At 33.0% G+C, this 19,537-nt stretch overlaps 1 protein-coding gene across 9 annotated transcripts in view; it reads right to left on the bottom strand.

Moving 5' to 3' along the window:
* The window catches only part of LOC142341862 (TNF receptor-associated factor 4-like), an 80,230-nt gene that overhangs the window by 20,924 nt on the left and 39,769 nt on the right, over nt 1-19,537 (bottom strand). For all 9 annotated transcript variants that reach the window (XM_075393136.1, XM_075393135.1, XM_075393134.1 and 6 more), the window contains one exon: nt 1,737-2,007. In XM_075393136.1, coding sequence (XP_075249251.1) covers nt 1,737-2,007 — 271 coding nt within the window. The remainder of the gene's footprint in view (nt 1-1,736; nt 2,008-19,537) is intronic.

Here is a 19,537-nt window from a genome sequence, read left to right as displayed (position 1 = left end):
TTAGAATTTAAAAATTTCGTGCCTTATCACAAATCAAGCTTTTTGCGCAAGAATAACGCTTAAAGAGCACAAAATGTGCGGTACACAGCTTTCTGGTACCAAGTGTACTTTTATAAGGTTTTACCTTCATTAATGCGCAGTCACTTTTTATATGAAGTGGGCTTACTGATTTTGCCATAAACAAAATGAGCAAAACATTTTAGGACCAAATGCCTATCGCAACTATTACTTACCTCTATTTTCATTTTTTGTGAATCCTCTTAAAACTGTCAATTCAATACCAAGGAACTATACTTTTCGTTTCCTACCCTCTTTTTTGTCTTTTTCATTTAATCAAAGAAATTTGTACAATACTGCAATTAAAGCATCGTGAAACAGTTTTGGTTTTGTAAGATCGCAGGGCACTTTACTTGAATTCAAAATCACTCGTGTTTCTTCTATCAATGCACTCAATTTGAAAATGAAAAAATGCTTGCCGTAAATTGTTTTTAAAGATTAGATACCCAACTGTTATAAATGTCAATGGGTTGATAATTTATCTTGACAATTTATTTCAGTTCAGACATCAATTTTTATAATAACATCGCAATTGACACAAACGAGCTCGCTCTGACGTGAATTTTTAGTCAGTGTGGAACCTAATTCTTTCGACTATACTTATAAATTAAAATCTAAACGGGTTTCTTTTTTGCCTTGTCATCACTTGATATGAAAACCAAGCTAGCCAAATTGAAAAACAAAACGACATAGAAGCACGTTTGAATTCAATAAGCACTTCCCATGTTTAGACCTTGACTTATGAAAAGTGAATACGCAATTCAACAGAAAAAGTATATTGTTCAATATTTAATGTGTTGCAACGCAGTTTGTGTTATTTTTCATCATCGTGGGGTACAAGCATACAAACCCCTGCACAACTTTTTAAAAGGGTATGCCTTTCATCTGTTCTGGGATGAAATTCGAAAATCGCGTGCTTGTTATCGCGGCAAAGTGAGCCCACAGGCTGACCCAAACGTTAGCCTTAGGGATCTCAAATTTTCGGCTTGCTTGACCTGTTATTCAAAATTTGGCTTAATTGCCTATCGGCTTGCTCGACCGATTCATCGTTTCTTGAAAACTATAATTTCGGAACTGTCAAGCAAGCTCATTTCAGACAACTGTTTTTCGACGTTTTGAGTTGATAACGTATCGAAACAAATCCAAGAGTTCAATCAAAAGCAATAATTACAACAGTTTTTGAAAAAACAGAAGTCTAATGAGCTTAATTTACAGGCAAGTGTCATTTTGGCTTCCGATGCATGAATTGATAGTATCAGTGGGAAGTTGACTTAGGATGCAGTATGGAAGAAAGTTTATCCTCAAATTGATATAACAACAGAACAAAAATCATCTACGGCTACAAACTAACATTAGTGCGCGGCGGACGTCCGGACATTATGGTCCATGAAAATGATCCCAGTATCAAATGTCAAAAAATTGCAGAAAAAGTCTTCTGGATATTTTCACCAATTAGTACCATGTTGAGCACCCCCCCCCCCCCCCACCCCCCGTTCTAAATTACACTCAATGTCATATTGCATGATACTCTCGATTTGCAGGTAAGCCAATACAGTTTAGATGATTTCTGATTGGTGGATATATTACTCGGTTAATTCTACTCAAGAATTGCCTCCCCTTTTGTAATAGGGGAGCTGGGCCATTGTTGAAAAGATCAAAAAGACCCAACTGTACTTTACCTGCGTGTTCGAATGTGTCTGATGATTTTGCCCTTGGAATTGATCTGGGAGCTCCTCGACTCTGGGTACCTGCCAAGCTCCCCCCACTCGTAACCGACTGGTTGCAGTTATCCGGAATATACTGACTCACACTAGTTCCGTTTGCGTAGGAAGCAGTTTTGCCTGCGTCACTCAAAGTTGACCGTGTTAAGCTGGATGACGTAATCGGAACTGAAGCTGCGTTGTGATTGGTCCAATTTTTATTGGCCAAACTGCATTTTGATTGGTGCGTCTGAAGAGGAGAAAGACGAAATTTCGATTTCTGATAATTGAAAACTTTCGATCGACTGGTTGATGAGAAGAAAAAATCGCGCTGACTCATATTAGTTATAAATTATTAACCAGACAGCACACAAGGCTTAATATTCACGGTGATCGCTTCATAAAACACAAACAATCCATTTCATTAAAAATTTATAACAACCCATATCGTAAAATCTAAGGGCTGTTGAAAAGGGATTACTTTGCCCAAAAATAACAAAGAGAGGATTAAAAAAAGTATATTCGGTACAGTTTACAATATTTTGAAATGTTTCAAAAGATTTCAGTCATTTTGGCGGAATAAGATTTGAGCAATGTCTTGAGGTAACTCGCGAGCTAAAATCGAAAACAAACTGAAAGTTTTATCTGTGTTATTTATATTTTTATTCAGCGTATACTCTAAATTACTTTTCCACGATCTCATTCCCACAGGAGTAAACAAGTGTAGGAGAACTAAATAAAAATGTCAATAAAAATGGGGAATCGATTGCTTAATTTTTCCACTTCTTTTCAACTCCTTTTCCTGCTTAAAACCACGTTGGGGGGCTTTGGCTTTTTTGAGGGCAGATAAGCGTATAGAAACAGAACAAAAAGCGTAAATGGATAAAAATCAGCCAAAAATATTCACAAAATAAGCCTCAATATTATGAAAAATAGCTTTTTGCAATAACGACTACACTTGTTATAACCAAAGCTAGTTATGCCTAGTAACCATGTAAAGACACCGCTTTAATAACGGATGTTGGTTTATTACGTAATAAAAAAATTGTAAAAATGGGAAATTATGGGTAAAAATTATGGGAGAAAGAACGTGAAATAAAAGTGAAATCTTTTCAGGCTTGCTTGACAAAAATTGAAGGGTGCTGTAATAATAACATTGTCAGTTTAGCAAATTAAATAGCCGCCACTGAAGGGACAGTCAAAAGTAAATGGCCAAGGCTTTTCTTTCAACAAGGAAAACGAGGAAAAAGATAAGTCTGTAAAACACAAATGGAATACGGAATGGAAAATTGCGGATATTATATGCTGAGTAGCCATTTGCATTCTATGTCTCGCTATCTAAGTGAAAAATACTCAAAGCTTCCGCTTTTTTGTTTTTTTTCTTGGGAAAAATTTTCCAAATTGCACTTTAGTGTACTTCAATTTTATTCTTTCCCCAATAGAGCGTGACCTTAGTAACCCTTAATTCTATTTTAGGGAAATATATGGTTTTATATATGTAAGGGAATTAAAACCATATATAGATACAATATATCCTTTTATATTTTATATATGTATTTTTTTTACCGAATAAGATTAAAGTTGATGAAAGCTTGGGTTTAATAGCCGTTACACATTATTTATAACCATTAGCATTACTAACTAAATTTTAACCACCCCAGCTAAACCGTTATAAATACAAATTTGGGAACAAATTATAGCAAAAGAATTATACGTAAAAGAATTGCAACACGTTTATACGCGCAAATACAGATGTGTACATGTTTTATATGTGCGTGGGAGGGTAATACGGGCTGGGTGGAGACGGGGTTGGGGGTGGGCGGGGGGGGGGGGGGGGGAGGGGGCCGATTTGCAAATGGAGTGGGCGGGGTTTTTTAATTGCCTGTCACTGAACAACAGGAAACTAGAGTTTTGATCAAGTAATTGGAAACAGGTTCAATCATTTATTCATGCTTCCCGCGCCCCGGGACGCCATGTGACACAAATCCATGGAATAAAGAAATTAGGGAATAAAGTGGAGCTATCCGATCTGAGTTTGAACGCAGGGAATAATGTAGGAAACGGACATAACAGTTATAAACAACTCCGGTTAGAACAGGAGTATAGATTAGGTAAAAGTACTAACTAATTTTACACTTAACTCTTGATCACAAAAATGTTCGCTACATTTGTTTAGAACATGGTATCTGTTTACGTTAAACAGCTTTCAGATTATGAGCAAAATGACCAACTTATGTGTGTATGTAAATAAATCCTCAACTCTTTTTCTTTTCCCTCTTTTGTTTTTGATATTAGTGAGTCAAAAGTTCTTTTTATTTTTTTTTTTTTTGGGGGGGGGGGGGGGGGGGGGGGGGAGGGTAGACCCAGGTCATGGTATTAAAGCTATAAGAAACAAGGCGGATCGTTAATGTGCGGTCGCACATGATGTTCCGACCCGACCTCATCTACATTTTTGACTTAATTGTCAACCAAATGAAGAAATAACAAAAATAGATGTTTGAGCTTAAAACAATCGTTACACAACACATCTACTAATTGAATTACATAATGCCATGCCTTTTTGAAACGTTATTGAGATCTGACCTTAAAGAGACTACGAGACAAAAAACAACCAAACAAACAAAGCAAAAACGAAATTTTCACGGCAAAAACTGAATATCTAAATTTAAAAGCACATAGTAACAACCTCAAATGCAGTTAGATAAGACCTTAATTACTCAAACTTAATTTCTCCTATTTATTCACCTGATGGAAAGTTTTATTAATGAGACTAAGTTACAAGTAAACAAAGAGAACGATCAATGAGGCGAAATTCAATAATTAATCAACATTTTTTAAACCAAAAAATTTCAAAAGTCTTGAAAAAACATTAGGTTTTAACTTGAAAATCTATGATAATTTACTATGAAGTTACTCAAAACAAAATGGCCTTGTCTTTGGGTAGTTTAAGACTTAGAAACGAACCAAAGAAAAACTTAAAAAATTAGAAGAGATTTGCGAAAACACAAACTATTGCTACCATTAAAATCATTAGCTGTTATCTGAATATTATGTATTTTTAATTCAATTCTTATTTCTACAAATTCAGCTGCAGGAATCATACTGAGAGATTAAATAAGTTTATTTGGGCCACATTTGTAAACCATTGGGATCTGTTACTACGCGATTGTTCTGAAAGAAGAGAAAAAGAAGCGCGAAAAATGACCACTCAAAAAACGTTTATGAAGACGCATATTGTTCAAAAAACAAAGCATCGGTGACAAATAATATCAGTAGATAGTTTATTTTTTGGAATACAAGAAATCTAATGTGACCTCTCATTGATGAAAATAAGTTACAATTTGACGAAAAGAACAACAAAAACTGAAAATGTTTGAAAATGTTTATCCTAAACTTTATGACTAAAAGCTAAAAACTGTTTAATGATTCGGGTAACATCATTTATTCAATCCTCAATTACAAGCTTAAGAGACTTGTCAGCAATTTACGGCTACCTAAAGAACAAAAACAGGCAAAAACAGCAATTTCAAGAAAAAAATTGAGCGAGAAAAGTGTTGAAGGCATTAGAGAATAAACTTTTCACTAAAAACTTTTACATGTTCAATTAATTTTTAACAGCAACGGGATTGCTTTTTTTAATCAATACAGTTTCAAAAAATCAAATATGAACAAATACATTAGAACCATGAAATTTTTGAAAAAACTCGTAGTGTCAACGCCAATAATTTCAAGAGCTTTCAACGAAATCCATTAAATACGCTAAATTATGCCTCCATGGGACAACAAGTTTGTTTGGCAATCATATTTGGTCAATAGGATCTTACAACAAGTTATTGAAGATGAAAAGAGGAACAAAGACAGGCAACAACCAAAAATTCACTAAACCAAAACCAGAAATGTGCCAGATGAAAGTGTCGAAGCAATTTAAATCATAAGTTCTTCTCTGAAAACTTTATATATGATCCGTTGAACGTCTTCCCTAAACTAATGGGAACCATCAGTATTAGGATAAGATTTCAAAAGGATCCAAAAACAAGAAAAAGTAACCGAAAGTTTAAAAAAATATATGAAAACTAGTAGCATTGAAGTTCTAAAACTAATAGGGAGAAGATGAAAACGCTAACCAGATTAAATTTGGCTGCACTAGAAGTAGAAATGGATCATGCAAGTACTCTGACTGAGTAACAGTCCACGAAAAAAATTTAGGATCAGTTAATTTTCAAAAAAGAATTCGAAAAACTTATTTTCCAAATTTGACTTTTCGAAGCCATTTAAACCAATAGCTTTCTCTGAAACCTTTATCTGTGATCCCCTGAAAGTCCATTCTGAGCCAATGGGACTAGAATATTATTTGGATAATAAGTATAATATTTGGATAATGTGATAGGACTTCAAAAGTAACGAATAATACGAAAATATCGATTTCTTTTTTAAAATTTTGAATTCTTGTCTTATTGAAGTCATATAATCATTAGTTAGAAGATAAAACCGCCGACAAAAATTACTTTAGTTTTAGCTAGAAGCAAGTGGGTTCTGTCAATACTGGGATTGACTAACAGTTCACAAAAATTTAAAGATTGGTTAATGTTCAAAAAATTTTTCGAAAAATTATTTTTAAATTCTTAACAGCCATTAAACTCAATAAATTTCAACAAAAGTCAATAAATACGCTCAAATAAGCTTCAATAGGAGTATGGGGATGTTTGCCATGCATAAGTGATCAATAAGACATCAGACAATAAGTGACAATAAGTGATCAATCTTTTTTATCGCTTTTAGCCTATTAGAAACACGAAATTGGTTCATTTTTTGGCAAGATATTTAAGTTTGAAATCCTATTTTTATAGAAAATATCTTTATTTGAAGAAAAATCACAATAAAAGTGATCAAATGTCCCGTGTTCACACAAAACTTCAATCCTCGATGACTCCTCGACAAAAACGAAAATCAAAAAATCTTTTAAATTTTGAATTCTACGCTGGACCAGCTTTTTAATGATGCCACTCACATTTCTCTGCGATGAATATATCGATCGGCCAAAATTGACTGAACAAAAAAACCCATTTGAGTATATAGCAACTCCCCCCCATCCCCCCCCCCACAAGTGGGGTTGGAACAAAGAATCGCCGCGACTTACGATGAAAAAAACTTTCAACCGCAAAGCACCATGCAGCAACTTTTAGCGGTGATTGCGGTGAAATTGGGAATTTTTGTACGAAATGCAGCTACCGGTTGTTCCACAAATCAACTTAAAAAATTAAGTCTGACTAAAGCACCATAGAATGTGCATGCGTCTGCGAACTTTTCAAGAAAATTACAGAAAAATGTCAGCTGTGTAACATGATACTCAGGCTGTTTCCAGTTGTCGTGACCGGATTTTGTTGATGAAATCTTAAGCAAACACAGAAACGATCGGTGATGCAATTTAGTTCATCGTGTTCTGACCTGTTTAATCCGCATTGTTTGCTGAAGGTTATAGCTCGCTGTGGACAGAAATAATGTCTTTTTAGATATGCGATATAAATATAAAAATTACAGAAAAAGACAAAATTTTGACAAATCTCCTTATTCAATTTTTATTTCAAATTTAGGGAAAAAACTCACAGGAATCGTTTAGCTGGTTGTGGTCATGGTCTATTGCTGAAAATTTTTGATTTAATTTTGCTCAGAAATTAATCCCAACAAATGGACAAAAAATAATTCCAAATAACAAGTTATTCAGAAAAAAAAACTAAAAACGAAGAAGAATTCCCTTGGGTAAGCTATCCGTAAATGGGAAAGGAACACAAATTTGTTTACTTAAACAATGCAAAATGTCTGCTATCTTTATCACTTGAGTTCAAATTATTATCATTTTGACCGTTTTTCTGTCTCAATGCAAGTTCTTTTCAAAAACAACATCTCAGAAAGAAAACGTGAAAAAAAATCACTTTGTGCCGTTAAATTGTTTTTTGAAGTAGACAAATGTTTGTTCATTCAGTTTAAGCCTGATTACGTTTTGTTGATAAAAATTCTATTTAAAAAACGCTTCCATGAAAAGTGGAGGAAGTGAGCGCATAGACAGTGTATTGAAACTATGTGAAGAAAAAGTGCACAAGATTTTGAAAAAAACTTTTATCATATTCTTCTATAAGATACAACATAAAATACTTTATTTCGCAAAGTCTTTTGGAATTTCTAGGTTACAATTATACTCTAAATGTGAATCTACAGCGAATTACCTTGGTTTTCACATTTTCTCCCAAACAAAATTTAGACATTCTTCTTCAATGACTCTAGTTTGGTAAAAAAATAATTATGTTCAAAAATGTTGTCAACGAGATAGTTAGCCACCTGAAAATATAAATTAACATTGAATAATTTGTCAGAATACGTTTTCAGTCAAAATCAGTATTCTTCAATGATAGCAATATAAACCGAATTGGCATAGCTAAAATAAACAAAAACAAAAAATGGTTTTCTCAGATATGAGTGCGGCTATTGAACCCTAGATTCTGTGATGCACCATCAAAGAGCTAAAAAAGACATTTTCACAATCACCAAGAATTTTTCCCTGAAAGTTTCAATTTAGTATTCCTGTTTCAAGGACTCTAACTTGTTGTACTTTTTACAGTCTCAATAATGCTGATGCAATGAACCTTTGGCTAGTCACGTTGCATCGTTTTAAACAAATTTAAACATGATTTAAAATTATTTTTCTCTCAAGAAAAAAAAACAATTTGCGCGGTAAAATGAGGAAGATCGTTTTCGAATCAGCCAGCTATGTTTTGAAAAATCTTTGCGCTGTCATTTTTTTGTACTGAAAACTCACCTAAAATTTTGACCTTTCTGGAAGTACTTCTGAAATAATGCTCAGAAAATATTGGATAGAATTTTATAATTTATCTGTGAATGAAAAAATTTTCGTACTTTATTTCTCAAAAAATTGAAGTTATGCAAAATTTTGACCGAATCCCGTTCAATTTCTTCCAGAGTTTAATTAATTTTAAGTTAGAGTTGCCTGTACGTAAGTAAAAGAACAGAAACTTTTTAAATTAATCAACTTAATTTTCAACCAAGATTAATCTATTTAGATTTCTTAGTATAACAAGCTAAAAGTTTGAAGTCAAACGGTAACCGCAAAAAAATGGCAAAGCTTTTGAATTAATTTTTGTGACCAAATTGAAATGTAAACAGAAATACTTGATTTATCGAATCACGCAAACAAAGCGGGCAACTTGTTTTGATAACTAATCGCAGCGGGCGCAGAAACAAACTGAAGATTGTTGAAACAACTTAACTGACGTTTTGAGTGTTGCTTTTAAACAGTTGGTTCTGTTTGGGAAACCTTTGTCTCTGTTTTGGCTATAAGAATAAACCGACTGAAAATAACGCGTTCAAATTGAAGTGAAATTTCAAGAATCATTAAACAGTAACTGCATGGCAATGAATTTGAGGAAAATAGTGTTAGCATGTTAAATTATAAACATCTAAATTCGTAAAATTCGAATTAAAATAATTAGAACCGCATTGTTGTATCAATAAACTTAAGACTACTTTTACAACCATTGGCGCTATGACCTGATTTTTATGCCCTCGTTTTTTTCCCTACCTTTGTGTAATATTATTCATTCGCAAACACCCCCCACCCCCCACCCTCCCAACCACCACCAGCACCACACACGCACACACACACACACACACACACACACACACCATACATACATACATACATACATACATACATACATACATACATACATACATACACACACACACACACACACACACACACACAAAACTCTTAAAAAACTCTCATTGAAAAGCTTTCGAATTGTCTTTTTTTGTGTTTTCATGCGATAATCTTTTGGTTTTTATTTTAACAAAAAAGATGTCTTTCTATTTTTAGCCTCTATAAACGGGCATAGATGCCTGCATACAAAATATACTTTTCTGTTCATGTTTGTGAAAAAAAACCATAAAAATGGCAAGCTACAAATATTTGAACAAATTCTTGTTTATTCAGTCACAATTGATGCTGAATAAAAGCTAATGCGGAAATATTTCTTACCCATTTCTTGTTCAAAAATGCGCTTTTCACGTGAAAAAGTGTCAGAAGACGAAAAAGAGAGAAATAAAAATATAAAAATATCGTAATGCAAACTATATACACAGCCCATCATATGAACAGAAAAAAACCGCGCTGTCAAAGAATATATTCTGTTTACTTATCCAAATAAATAAAGATAAATCAACGAATTTCGTATTCTGCATCTGATTCTTAACTATTTTTTTTTCACTTTTTTCAACACAAACAATTGAAAGTTAATAAATATGCAAATGATATAGGGAAAATTTGACCTGACTAATTTCCAGACAAAATATGACGGGAGTAAAATCCAGACAAATCAGATTGTAACCATATTACGGAAACACTGACAAAAATAATTTAAAAAAATAACCAATATGCGAACTTGGAAAATCAATTCAATGCAATCTCACTGTGCCTGGCTATTAATAGCCATAAAAACAACAATAAAAGCTAGGATACAAAGAAAAACAAAGTTCATAAACTGTGTCACAACGTTGGAATAAATTAAATATAGATCGCAGCATGATATAGATTGCGCAATGAAAATGAATGCTGGTGAATTTAATTTCAGAAGCCAAAAATAAAAATTTCGGAAATCCGTATTCTTTTTTGTCCCTCGTGAAATTAGAAAAAAAGCAAACGTACATTTTTCATAATACACTGAATCGCAGGGGTAGAATCAAATATTAAACTGTTTTAATTTAAAACTCGGCAGTTTAAATTTTTCACATTATTTGTCAATGGTTTCCAGTTTAAACATAAAAAAACTAACGTCGGGCGAATTGCTCTGAAACAATCGGCGAGCGGTTGCTTATGTAGTAGCCAACTGGGGCATAGGGACGTTAGAATTAGGGGGGGTGAGCGGAGTGAGGGGTGGGGAATTCAAGCGTTGGGGGAGGAGGTCAAATGCTAAGTGATGGAGAGGGGAGTAGGTTTGGGATGACTGAACGAAAAATGGGTTCAGATCGCCTGGTGGATGAGGGTGGACGTGGGAGTGTTGGGGGTAATGGTAAAGGGTGAGTGAGGGGTTGAATGGGTTGTGGGGGGGGGGGGGGGTGGAACGTTTAATATTAAGAACCACCCTTCACACCAAGATATTGTCTTGTAAACCGAAATGCTCTGGATATGTCAGAACAAAACCTGGGTCACCTGAGTAATTTAGAGTACTAATACGAGAGCGCTTGCGTTGCGCCCAAGTGTTGGGCACGAGGCACAAGAGGGATTAAGATATTATTCTAACGTATTTAGAGAACCAAAAGGTACGAAAATGTTGATATCCATTTGAAATTGAAGTTAAGATAATTCTGAAGTTTTCTTCTTAAAAAATACAGAAGTTGAGATAAACCAAACGTCTCCGTGTCCGATAGTGAACCGGTCAGGGTATTGGTAGCGGTTTGGTTCAAGCTTCAAAAGTTAGACTTCCATTTAAGTCTAGTTTTTTCCCCTAAACTTAGTGTCCTAAATTAAGACACAAAGTTTAGACGTTTACTTCTGTAAGTCTAAGTTCAATGTTTCAAACTGAGCTCTCTGCCTCGAAGTTTTAATAAGCAAAGAAATGGTACCTTGGGGTCTCTAACAGAACTTAATGTAATCTCTCTGTAATCTATCTGTAATCAAAAGTATTTCTTTTCTGAATAAACTGTCATTTATAGAGTAAACTTCGACCAAAACACAATTTTTCCAAAAAAAAACAAAAACAATAACACATTTATTGACGAAATTGGAATATCACTCCGCGCGCAATAGGTTAACTGAATTTTGCAAAATTACATCTTGGGCAGCGTTGCACAATTTTGCGATGGCAGAGCTGTTTGTTCTATGATCCACATAATTTTTGATGAATTGGACTTTTAGCTGACCGTTATTATTAAAAAGTTCAATGTTATAAAATGGTTTTTGAATCGTAGATAGAAGACATTACAAGAAGTTAAAATAATCGCAGAAAAAAGCTTATTTTTCTTTCTCTGAACAAAAAAAATTGGAATTCTTGAAGCGAAGAATTAATCAAAAGCTCCTGCATTTTAAAAAAAGTTATTTAAAGAAGATTTATGGAAATTGTAGGGTTCTATTTTTTCACAACGATTACTTTATCCCAGCATATTTGAACCGCATATCAATTTACCCATCTATCATTCAACCCACAATTTAGCTGTCATAATTAAGCCGATATCTTGATCCCAAGTTCGGTTGCGATGGTTTTAGATCAAGTCCAATGTTCCGCTGAGGCAATGGCCATTTGATTAATTTAGAATTTTGATTATATAAAAGTTAAAAATGGGGTGAAATTATAGACGGATTAATGGATAGGGGGGTTAGATGATAAAGGGTTTAAATGGCAGGGAGATAAAAATAGTTAAATGAAAAAGCGGGACACCGATTTTCTGGATATAGATAATTTAATTTCGGCATTTTTAGCATTGAAGAAACCAAATGCGGAAATGCACCAAAAATTCAACCCAGTTTTTAAATAATGCTTATTGAATTCACCATGAGTTTATTGGTCTCTTATTTGATGTTGCATACAAACATCCAATTGATCAGTTTTGTCAGTGAAACAGGACAACGCAGCCAACCCGCTTGATGATTAATAATTACATTTCCAAATTGCTGCTGACTGATGAGCATTAAGTAATCTAAAATGTTAAACACAAAAAACGGTTTTTCTGGTTCTGAAATTAAGTGCACAATTTTTTCAAAATTGTAAAAAAAACAAAATGGCTGCTATTTCACTCTTTAAAAAGTAAACTGCTATCTTTTTAATTTTAGGGTACACTTTCTGAAGTCCCAAAGACTTTTATATGTTGGAAAATAAGGTTTTCGTGATTGCAAAATAAGTTCTGCATTAAAAACTCAACAGAAAAAGTATTTGCTTACGTGGTAAAATTATGAATCATTTGTTTTTGAATAAAGCAGCTTCATCATGACAATTGAATTTTCTATTACAAATTATTATCAAACAGTTTGAGGTAAACTAGTCTTCATCATTTGCAATTACCACTAAAAATTCGCATTAAATTTTAAAACTAATGCTCTATTGACATAACTCAATGTTCGGGAGTTTTTTATAATCTTTCAGAATTTTTCATTTTGCTATCCTCAAACATAGAAGGCTGAGTTTGTTGATAAAAAAACACACAAAAAAGAGCAAACTATCGATAAGACAATTACCAAAATGTCTAGGTTACTGTTCATGAAATTGAAGTGACATTAATTTAAGAAATTCACCCCTTCACCTCAAATAAGAAAAAGTATATCTGTTTTCACGCTGAACTGACTTTCTCTCTCATATACATCACTTTTTAAAAACAAAGTTCAATTGGAGTTTATGCCTTTAATTTGTTTTTCATTGGCTTTCGTTTTTCTTTGCGTCGCTACAAAATAAAATCTCGATAACACTGTTCAAAAAGTTTGCTATCACTTCACAGGATTAAATTTGAGGTTATAAAAAATAAATGAGTTTAAATTGACTCCAAAACGATTGCTTTGTTGATAAATTATAACATTTTGAAAGAAAAATCCCGAACTTGTGAAAACTTTGCTTCAACAATCCAGTTACTTTGTGAAGTTGAACCGAAATTAAAATTAAGCCAATTGCAATCTATGATTTTTCAAATGTTCCAGCAGAAACTGTAGCGAGGGTTGAAACTATTATAGGTAATCTCAATAGGCTACTGTTAACTTCTGTCAAAAGTAAAAAAATACAAGAAGAGAATTTAAACAAAAACAAGATCAAATTTTTTAAAAAGTATGAATATAAAGCACGAGAGCATGAAGTACGAAGCACGAGAAAAGAGTTCGAAGTGAACAGTCGGTTGACCTTTAGAAGAATGACTTTTTGAAACGTTCTAAACTGCGCATTCTCAGTTTCATCCGAGATTGATTTTTGACTTGACAATTGAGCTTATTTCAAATTTACTTTGAGTTTTTTTTCACTTATCATTATATTACTTAGTTTCTTATACTGTGAGTTGTGTACTGGATCGAGTTGTGTAATGGAGTGCTCTGGAACGAGTCCTTCTGCAGGTTCTGCAAATGTCGTTAGTAATGCCGAAGAAGAGGTAAGAAGTCTGTCCAATGAAGTTAGGGATCTAAAAATCCGAGTCGGACAACAAGAAAAAATTATTGCTAATTTAAAAAACCAACAGCAAAACATAAATAATCGCTTACGTGCACAGGAGAGGTACTCTAGGAAGGACAGTTTACTGATAGTTAACCCTCCCTTCGATGCTAACAGGGTTCAGAACGTTACCAGCGAAACGCTCAAATTTTTTCAAAATTATCTGGGTGTGAAAATTCAATACGATGCTATTAAAGCATGCCATGTTGTGCCAAGTACTGTTAACAACATAATGCCGACTGTCATATGCAAGTTTCTGTATTTTGAGGACAAAACAATGATCTACAAAAAACGCAGAGCACTGAGAAACAAAGAAAATCAAACAAATAGCAAAAATATCTATTTGAACGAGCCCTTACCGGAATGCGAGGCAGCTATCAATGCCGAAGCTAAACGACGCGACTTAATAACCAGCACAAACAACTGCGTGGTTTCAGTGTTAGTAGACAATGGTAGAGGAAAAAACGAATTTGTCAGAGTTACGGAAATTGACGAGTTAGATAATCTTAACGTTATCAAACGAAAAAAAAACAATTGTGACGACGAAGACGAATTTTGCCCTGCTGCAAAGAAACAAAACAAACAATCGCAAAACTAAAAAGAAATGGTCTGGCGCAAGACTAGAATAAAACTGATATTTGAACATGAACTCATTTATTTTTTTTGTTTCGTATTTACTTGCTAACTTGTTAAAATCATTGTTAAAACAAATGTTATATTTCGTTGATGTATTGGGAATAACTGAGAGCTGTTTCCTGCCAACAAAATAATAGGGGGAAATGCACTATATTTGGTGAATCGTTCCTTCTTAAGTTTTTCTTGTTTTTTTTGAAACATTGCTTCATGAAGAAACAAAATGGGGGAAGAAGTATAACATAAACAAGAAAAAAAAAAAGAAAGAAAAAAATTCATTTTGATACTCTGCTCGTGATTTCCGCGAGCAAGTTTCAAGCTGACTGTGATTTCCGCAGTTATCTAGTCTGAAACAAGAGTATTGAGATGAAAAAAAGTTCTGTGATTTCCGCGGAAGATTATTATTTATACTGCATATTAAAGATAGCACCTAAAATAAACAAACTTTCACCCAGTGATCAAAGTCATTCTTACATAAAGGAGTGCAATTTTTTCTTTTAAAAAATGAAAAAAAGAAGGTAAAAATGTCACTGGACGTCCTCTAAGTTAAATTTCAACATTCTTTGCTTCAAATTTTTCAAAATGCTTGAAAACAAAACATGAATTTCTTTTTAATTTTTTTTTTCAAATACATTTTTTTTTATTATTTTTTTATCTCAAATTGCTAATGATTTCATTAGTCAACGTTGATTGCTCAGATTGTGTAGTTGAACTATTCTGTCATGGTCGTCATAGACAAAATGTTACTGGGCGAAACCAAGCAGGTTATCATGCTACAGAACATACGTTCACTAACAAAAAACTTTGATGAACTCACTTTGGAAATTGCGTCTCTGAAAGAAAAACCTATAGCAATCTGCCTAACAGAGACTTGGCTTAAAGATAAGTTCTCATCAAATATTTTTCACATAGATGGTTATGATAAACTGGTTACAAGCAATAGGGAAAAAAGAGGTGGAGGTGTTGCAATTTTTGTACAAAATAAATTTAATGTTAAAATACGCGGGTCTCTAAACCTGAATAATATACAAGCGGTTAGTGTTTACTTAAGTATTGGAACGAAAAAGTTATCAATGACTTGTGTTTATATACCACCTAATGCCACCACGATTGCTACTTTTGACGTTCTTAGCACCTACTTGGAACAACATATTAGCGATCCGCAAAGCCTGCATGAGCTGTGCGGTGACTTTAATGTAAATTTTTTATCTAAAGGGAACAAACAATCATATTTAAGGGAATTGACCCAAACATTTGACCTAAAATTGGTAAGTGAGAACCTCATTACACGCGAAACAAAAAATTCAAGTTCTTATATTGACCTGTTCTTTACAAATTTTGAATCAGAGGTTACCAGCCAAAGAACAAAAATAACTGATCACTATTCACTTTTACTTAAATTAAAGAATAAAACCAACTTAGAAACAGAAAATATTTTTTTTCAATCGAGAAATTGGGAAAAAACTTGAAAATCCTCTTCTTCAGGAAAAAATTAGTTTCGAAAAATCCTCTTCTTCAGGAAAAAATTAGTTTCGATCTGTGGCAGCGATTAAAACAAATTGATTCTACCGAAAAAGAAATTAATGATAAATTCAAATGTTCACAAAGAACTGTGCAAGAAGCATTAGATCACTATTTACCTAAGACAACAAGAAAACATGTGCAAAAGATCTGGATTGACAACGAAGTCAAAAACGCTGCCGCAAAGAAAAAAAGGTTGTGGAAGAATGCACTCAAAGCTCAATCAATATCGGCCAATAACGAATACAAACAACAGTGCAGGAAGGTAAAAACTTTGATAAAAAACAAATTGAAGACTTTTTATCAAAATCAAATTGAAAAAGGTGCAGCAAACACAAACCGAAACTTTTTAAAGTTTATGGTGACATAACAGGCAAAAAAATTGAAAATCGTGGAAAAATACCATCTCAAGATGAAGTCAACCATTTAAATGATTTTTTTTACATCAATCGAAAGGAAAATGAACGCACATTTACCAACGAAATTGTTTCTAAAAACAACCGATAAAGCAGAACAATCTATGTTTCTTGCCGATATTACAGACAAGGAAGTTTTTGATATCATTAATAATGCTCCGAATAAGTACAGTGAGGACTGTTATGACCTCAATTACTACTGCATCAAGAAATTTTCTAATGTCCTGAGTCCTTTTCTCTCAAAATGGTTCAATGAATGTTTCAATCTTGGCGTGTTCCCTGATTGTCTTAAAATTGCAAAGGTTTTCCCAATTCAAAAATCTGGAGATAAGAGTATACCATCAAATTTTAGGCCTATTTCCTTATTACCAACGATAGCAAAGATCTTCGAGAAATTGCTTCAGGGAAGAATTATCTTTTTTTTAATGAAATTTAATCTGCTCACAAGCTCCCAGTTTGGTTTCAGGGCCAAAAGAAGTACAGTTGACGCTGTTTTGTTTCTGATTGAACTCTTGCGACAAAAATTATCTGAGAAATCCGTTATGTCTGTTTGCACATTCCTGGATCTCAAAAAAGCTTTTGATACGGTAGACCATACAATACTATTAGACAAATGTTGTAATATTGGTTTGAGAGGTCATGTTTTCAATATACTTAAATCATACCTAACTAACCGCTCTCAGTTTGTTCAAATTGCAGAAGTTGTTTCAAGTACTGCTTTTGTTGATATTGGAGTTCCCCAGGGATCGGTTCTCGGTCCTCTGCTTTTCATAATATACGTGAATGATTTGAGCAATACGCAAGATGTTGACAATTTAACTAATCTCTAATCTAATATCATACTTTTTGCAGATGACACAGTTATTGAAACCTCAGCCGCCGAAGAGGTTGTGATGAAACACAAAACTCAATTACAAAAATGTAATCAGTGGTTAACTAATAATAAATTGACAATCAATACTGAAAAAACAAAATCAATGTTTTTTGGGAAAATTAAAACTTACTCAAAACAAGAACAGATTAACATCGATAAAAAGAGAATTGAAAACGTTGACTCAATACGTTATCTTGGAATAACAATAGATAATAAATTGTCTTTCAAAAATCATATTGATGTGGTTAACCAAAAATTAATAAAGTTCATTGGACTGTTCTATAGACTGAGAAAATTTCCTTGTTAAAGTCAAATGATTCAGGTTTTTAAAATTTATGTTCAGCCGGTAGTGCAATATGGTATACTGATTTATGGAAATTCTGTTTTGTCAGATATTTCATTGATAGACTCAAAATTAAAAAAACTCATAAGGATAATTTTCAATAAAAATAAGTTCAACTCAGTGAGTGATCTAAGGAGAAAATTTAACCTGTTTTTAGCAAAAGAACTACACTTGTACGAAGTACTTAAACTGTTAATAAAAATGCTAAGAGACGAATGTGTTCTTAGTCACGTCAAATCTTACTTGAATGATAACGAATTAAACAGAGTAAAAAAAGAAGAAAAACAACAATGTGTCTTGATTGCGGTGATCGAAAAAATGTGACAAACCGATTGAGGTTTAAGGTCCGAAAAATGTTGAATTTGATGGTTTTTCTGGAACCTTCCTTTGTAAATACGGTTTTAAAAATGACAAATCAAAAATTAAAACATTTTTGCCATATGTTTTTAAGAAATTACATAATTGACAACCAGGACTTCTCAAGTTATTTTTTTGAGTACGTCTAATTGTAGCCCCCTGCACTCAATTATCGGTTTATTTATATTTTTTTAAAATTTTTTTTGTTTTAACCAACCATGATTTAGTTCAATTACTATAGTAATTTTCTTTCGGTTCTTAATCAACAGTTCTTTGATATTCCTATATTGTGAGGCACCTGAAAACGGATCAACTGATGATCTAATGGTGTGCTCTTTTTCTGTTGAACTTCATTGTACATATATTTTGTGCACAGTAAAATAAACTTCTTTTGTGTTGCTCGATAACAGAAAATGAACAATTTATTATTATAATATAGCCATTAGTGCAAAAATAACCGACAATTGTTGTTTTCTCAAAAACTTCTTATCATCTCGAAAAAGTCTTGTCTTATTGGCAGTTTTCAAAAAACAAGGATGCTCGTTAATGTGCGTTAGCACAAGATGTTCCGACCCGAGCTCATCTACATTTTTGACTTAATTGCAAAACCTAATGATGAGATAATTAAAAATAGATATTTGAGTTTAAAAAATCGTTACACAACAGAATTTCTAAATGAATTACAAAATATCATGCCTCATTACAGAGCTCAAAAGATCAGAAATAGGCAAAAACAAAAAAAGTAAGCAAATGTGCTATAAAAGAAGAGAAAAAGAAACATAAATATTGACAACTCAGAAAATTTTTTTGAAAACACATATCGTCCAAAAACAAAACATCAGTTAAGACATGATATCAATTGAAGAGTATTTTTTGAATTACAACGAATTGGGTGGAACCTCTCAATGATGAGAATAAGTTACAAGTTAACGAAAAGAACAAAATTTGAGAAGTGAAAAAAAAAATTTGAAAACAAACAATATCATAAACTGTAATACTGTTCGATATAAACTGACTGCTTTGAAACATCACTGAAACATCATTCCTTTAATCCTTATTTAAAATCCTGTGAGACAAGTTAGAATTTTACGATTACATGAAGAAAAAAAGCCAAAAAACAGAAAAATAAAAAAAACATTGAGCGAAAAGTATCCAGACGAATAAAAAAATAAAGAATTGTTGAAAAACTTTCCAATCTCGTATAGTTTTATAACAGCAAAGAAGTTCTTCTTTTTTTTAACAATATGACTTGAAGAAATCAACAATGATGAACAAATTTAATAAGTTTTGGAGAAAACCCTTTTTTATCAATGTAATTAAATTCAATAGCTTAGAATGGAAGAAAGAAAATACGCAAAGCTATGCCTCAATGAAATAACAAGGATCTTTGTTTATCATAAGTCATCGAAAAGATAACACAACAAGTCTGATGATCATTGAAACAACAA

This window comes from Convolutriloba macropyga, chromosome 6, assembly GCF_964194025.1.
Source record: "Convolutriloba macropyga chromosome 6, txConMacr16.3, whole genome shotgun sequence".
NCBI classification, from domain to species: Eukaryota; Metazoa; Xenacoelomorpha; order Acoela; family Convolutidae; genus Convolutriloba; species Convolutriloba macropyga.
The sequence above is the reverse complement of the archived record's forward strand: the minus strand, read 5'-3'. Positions and strand labels throughout refer to the sequence as shown.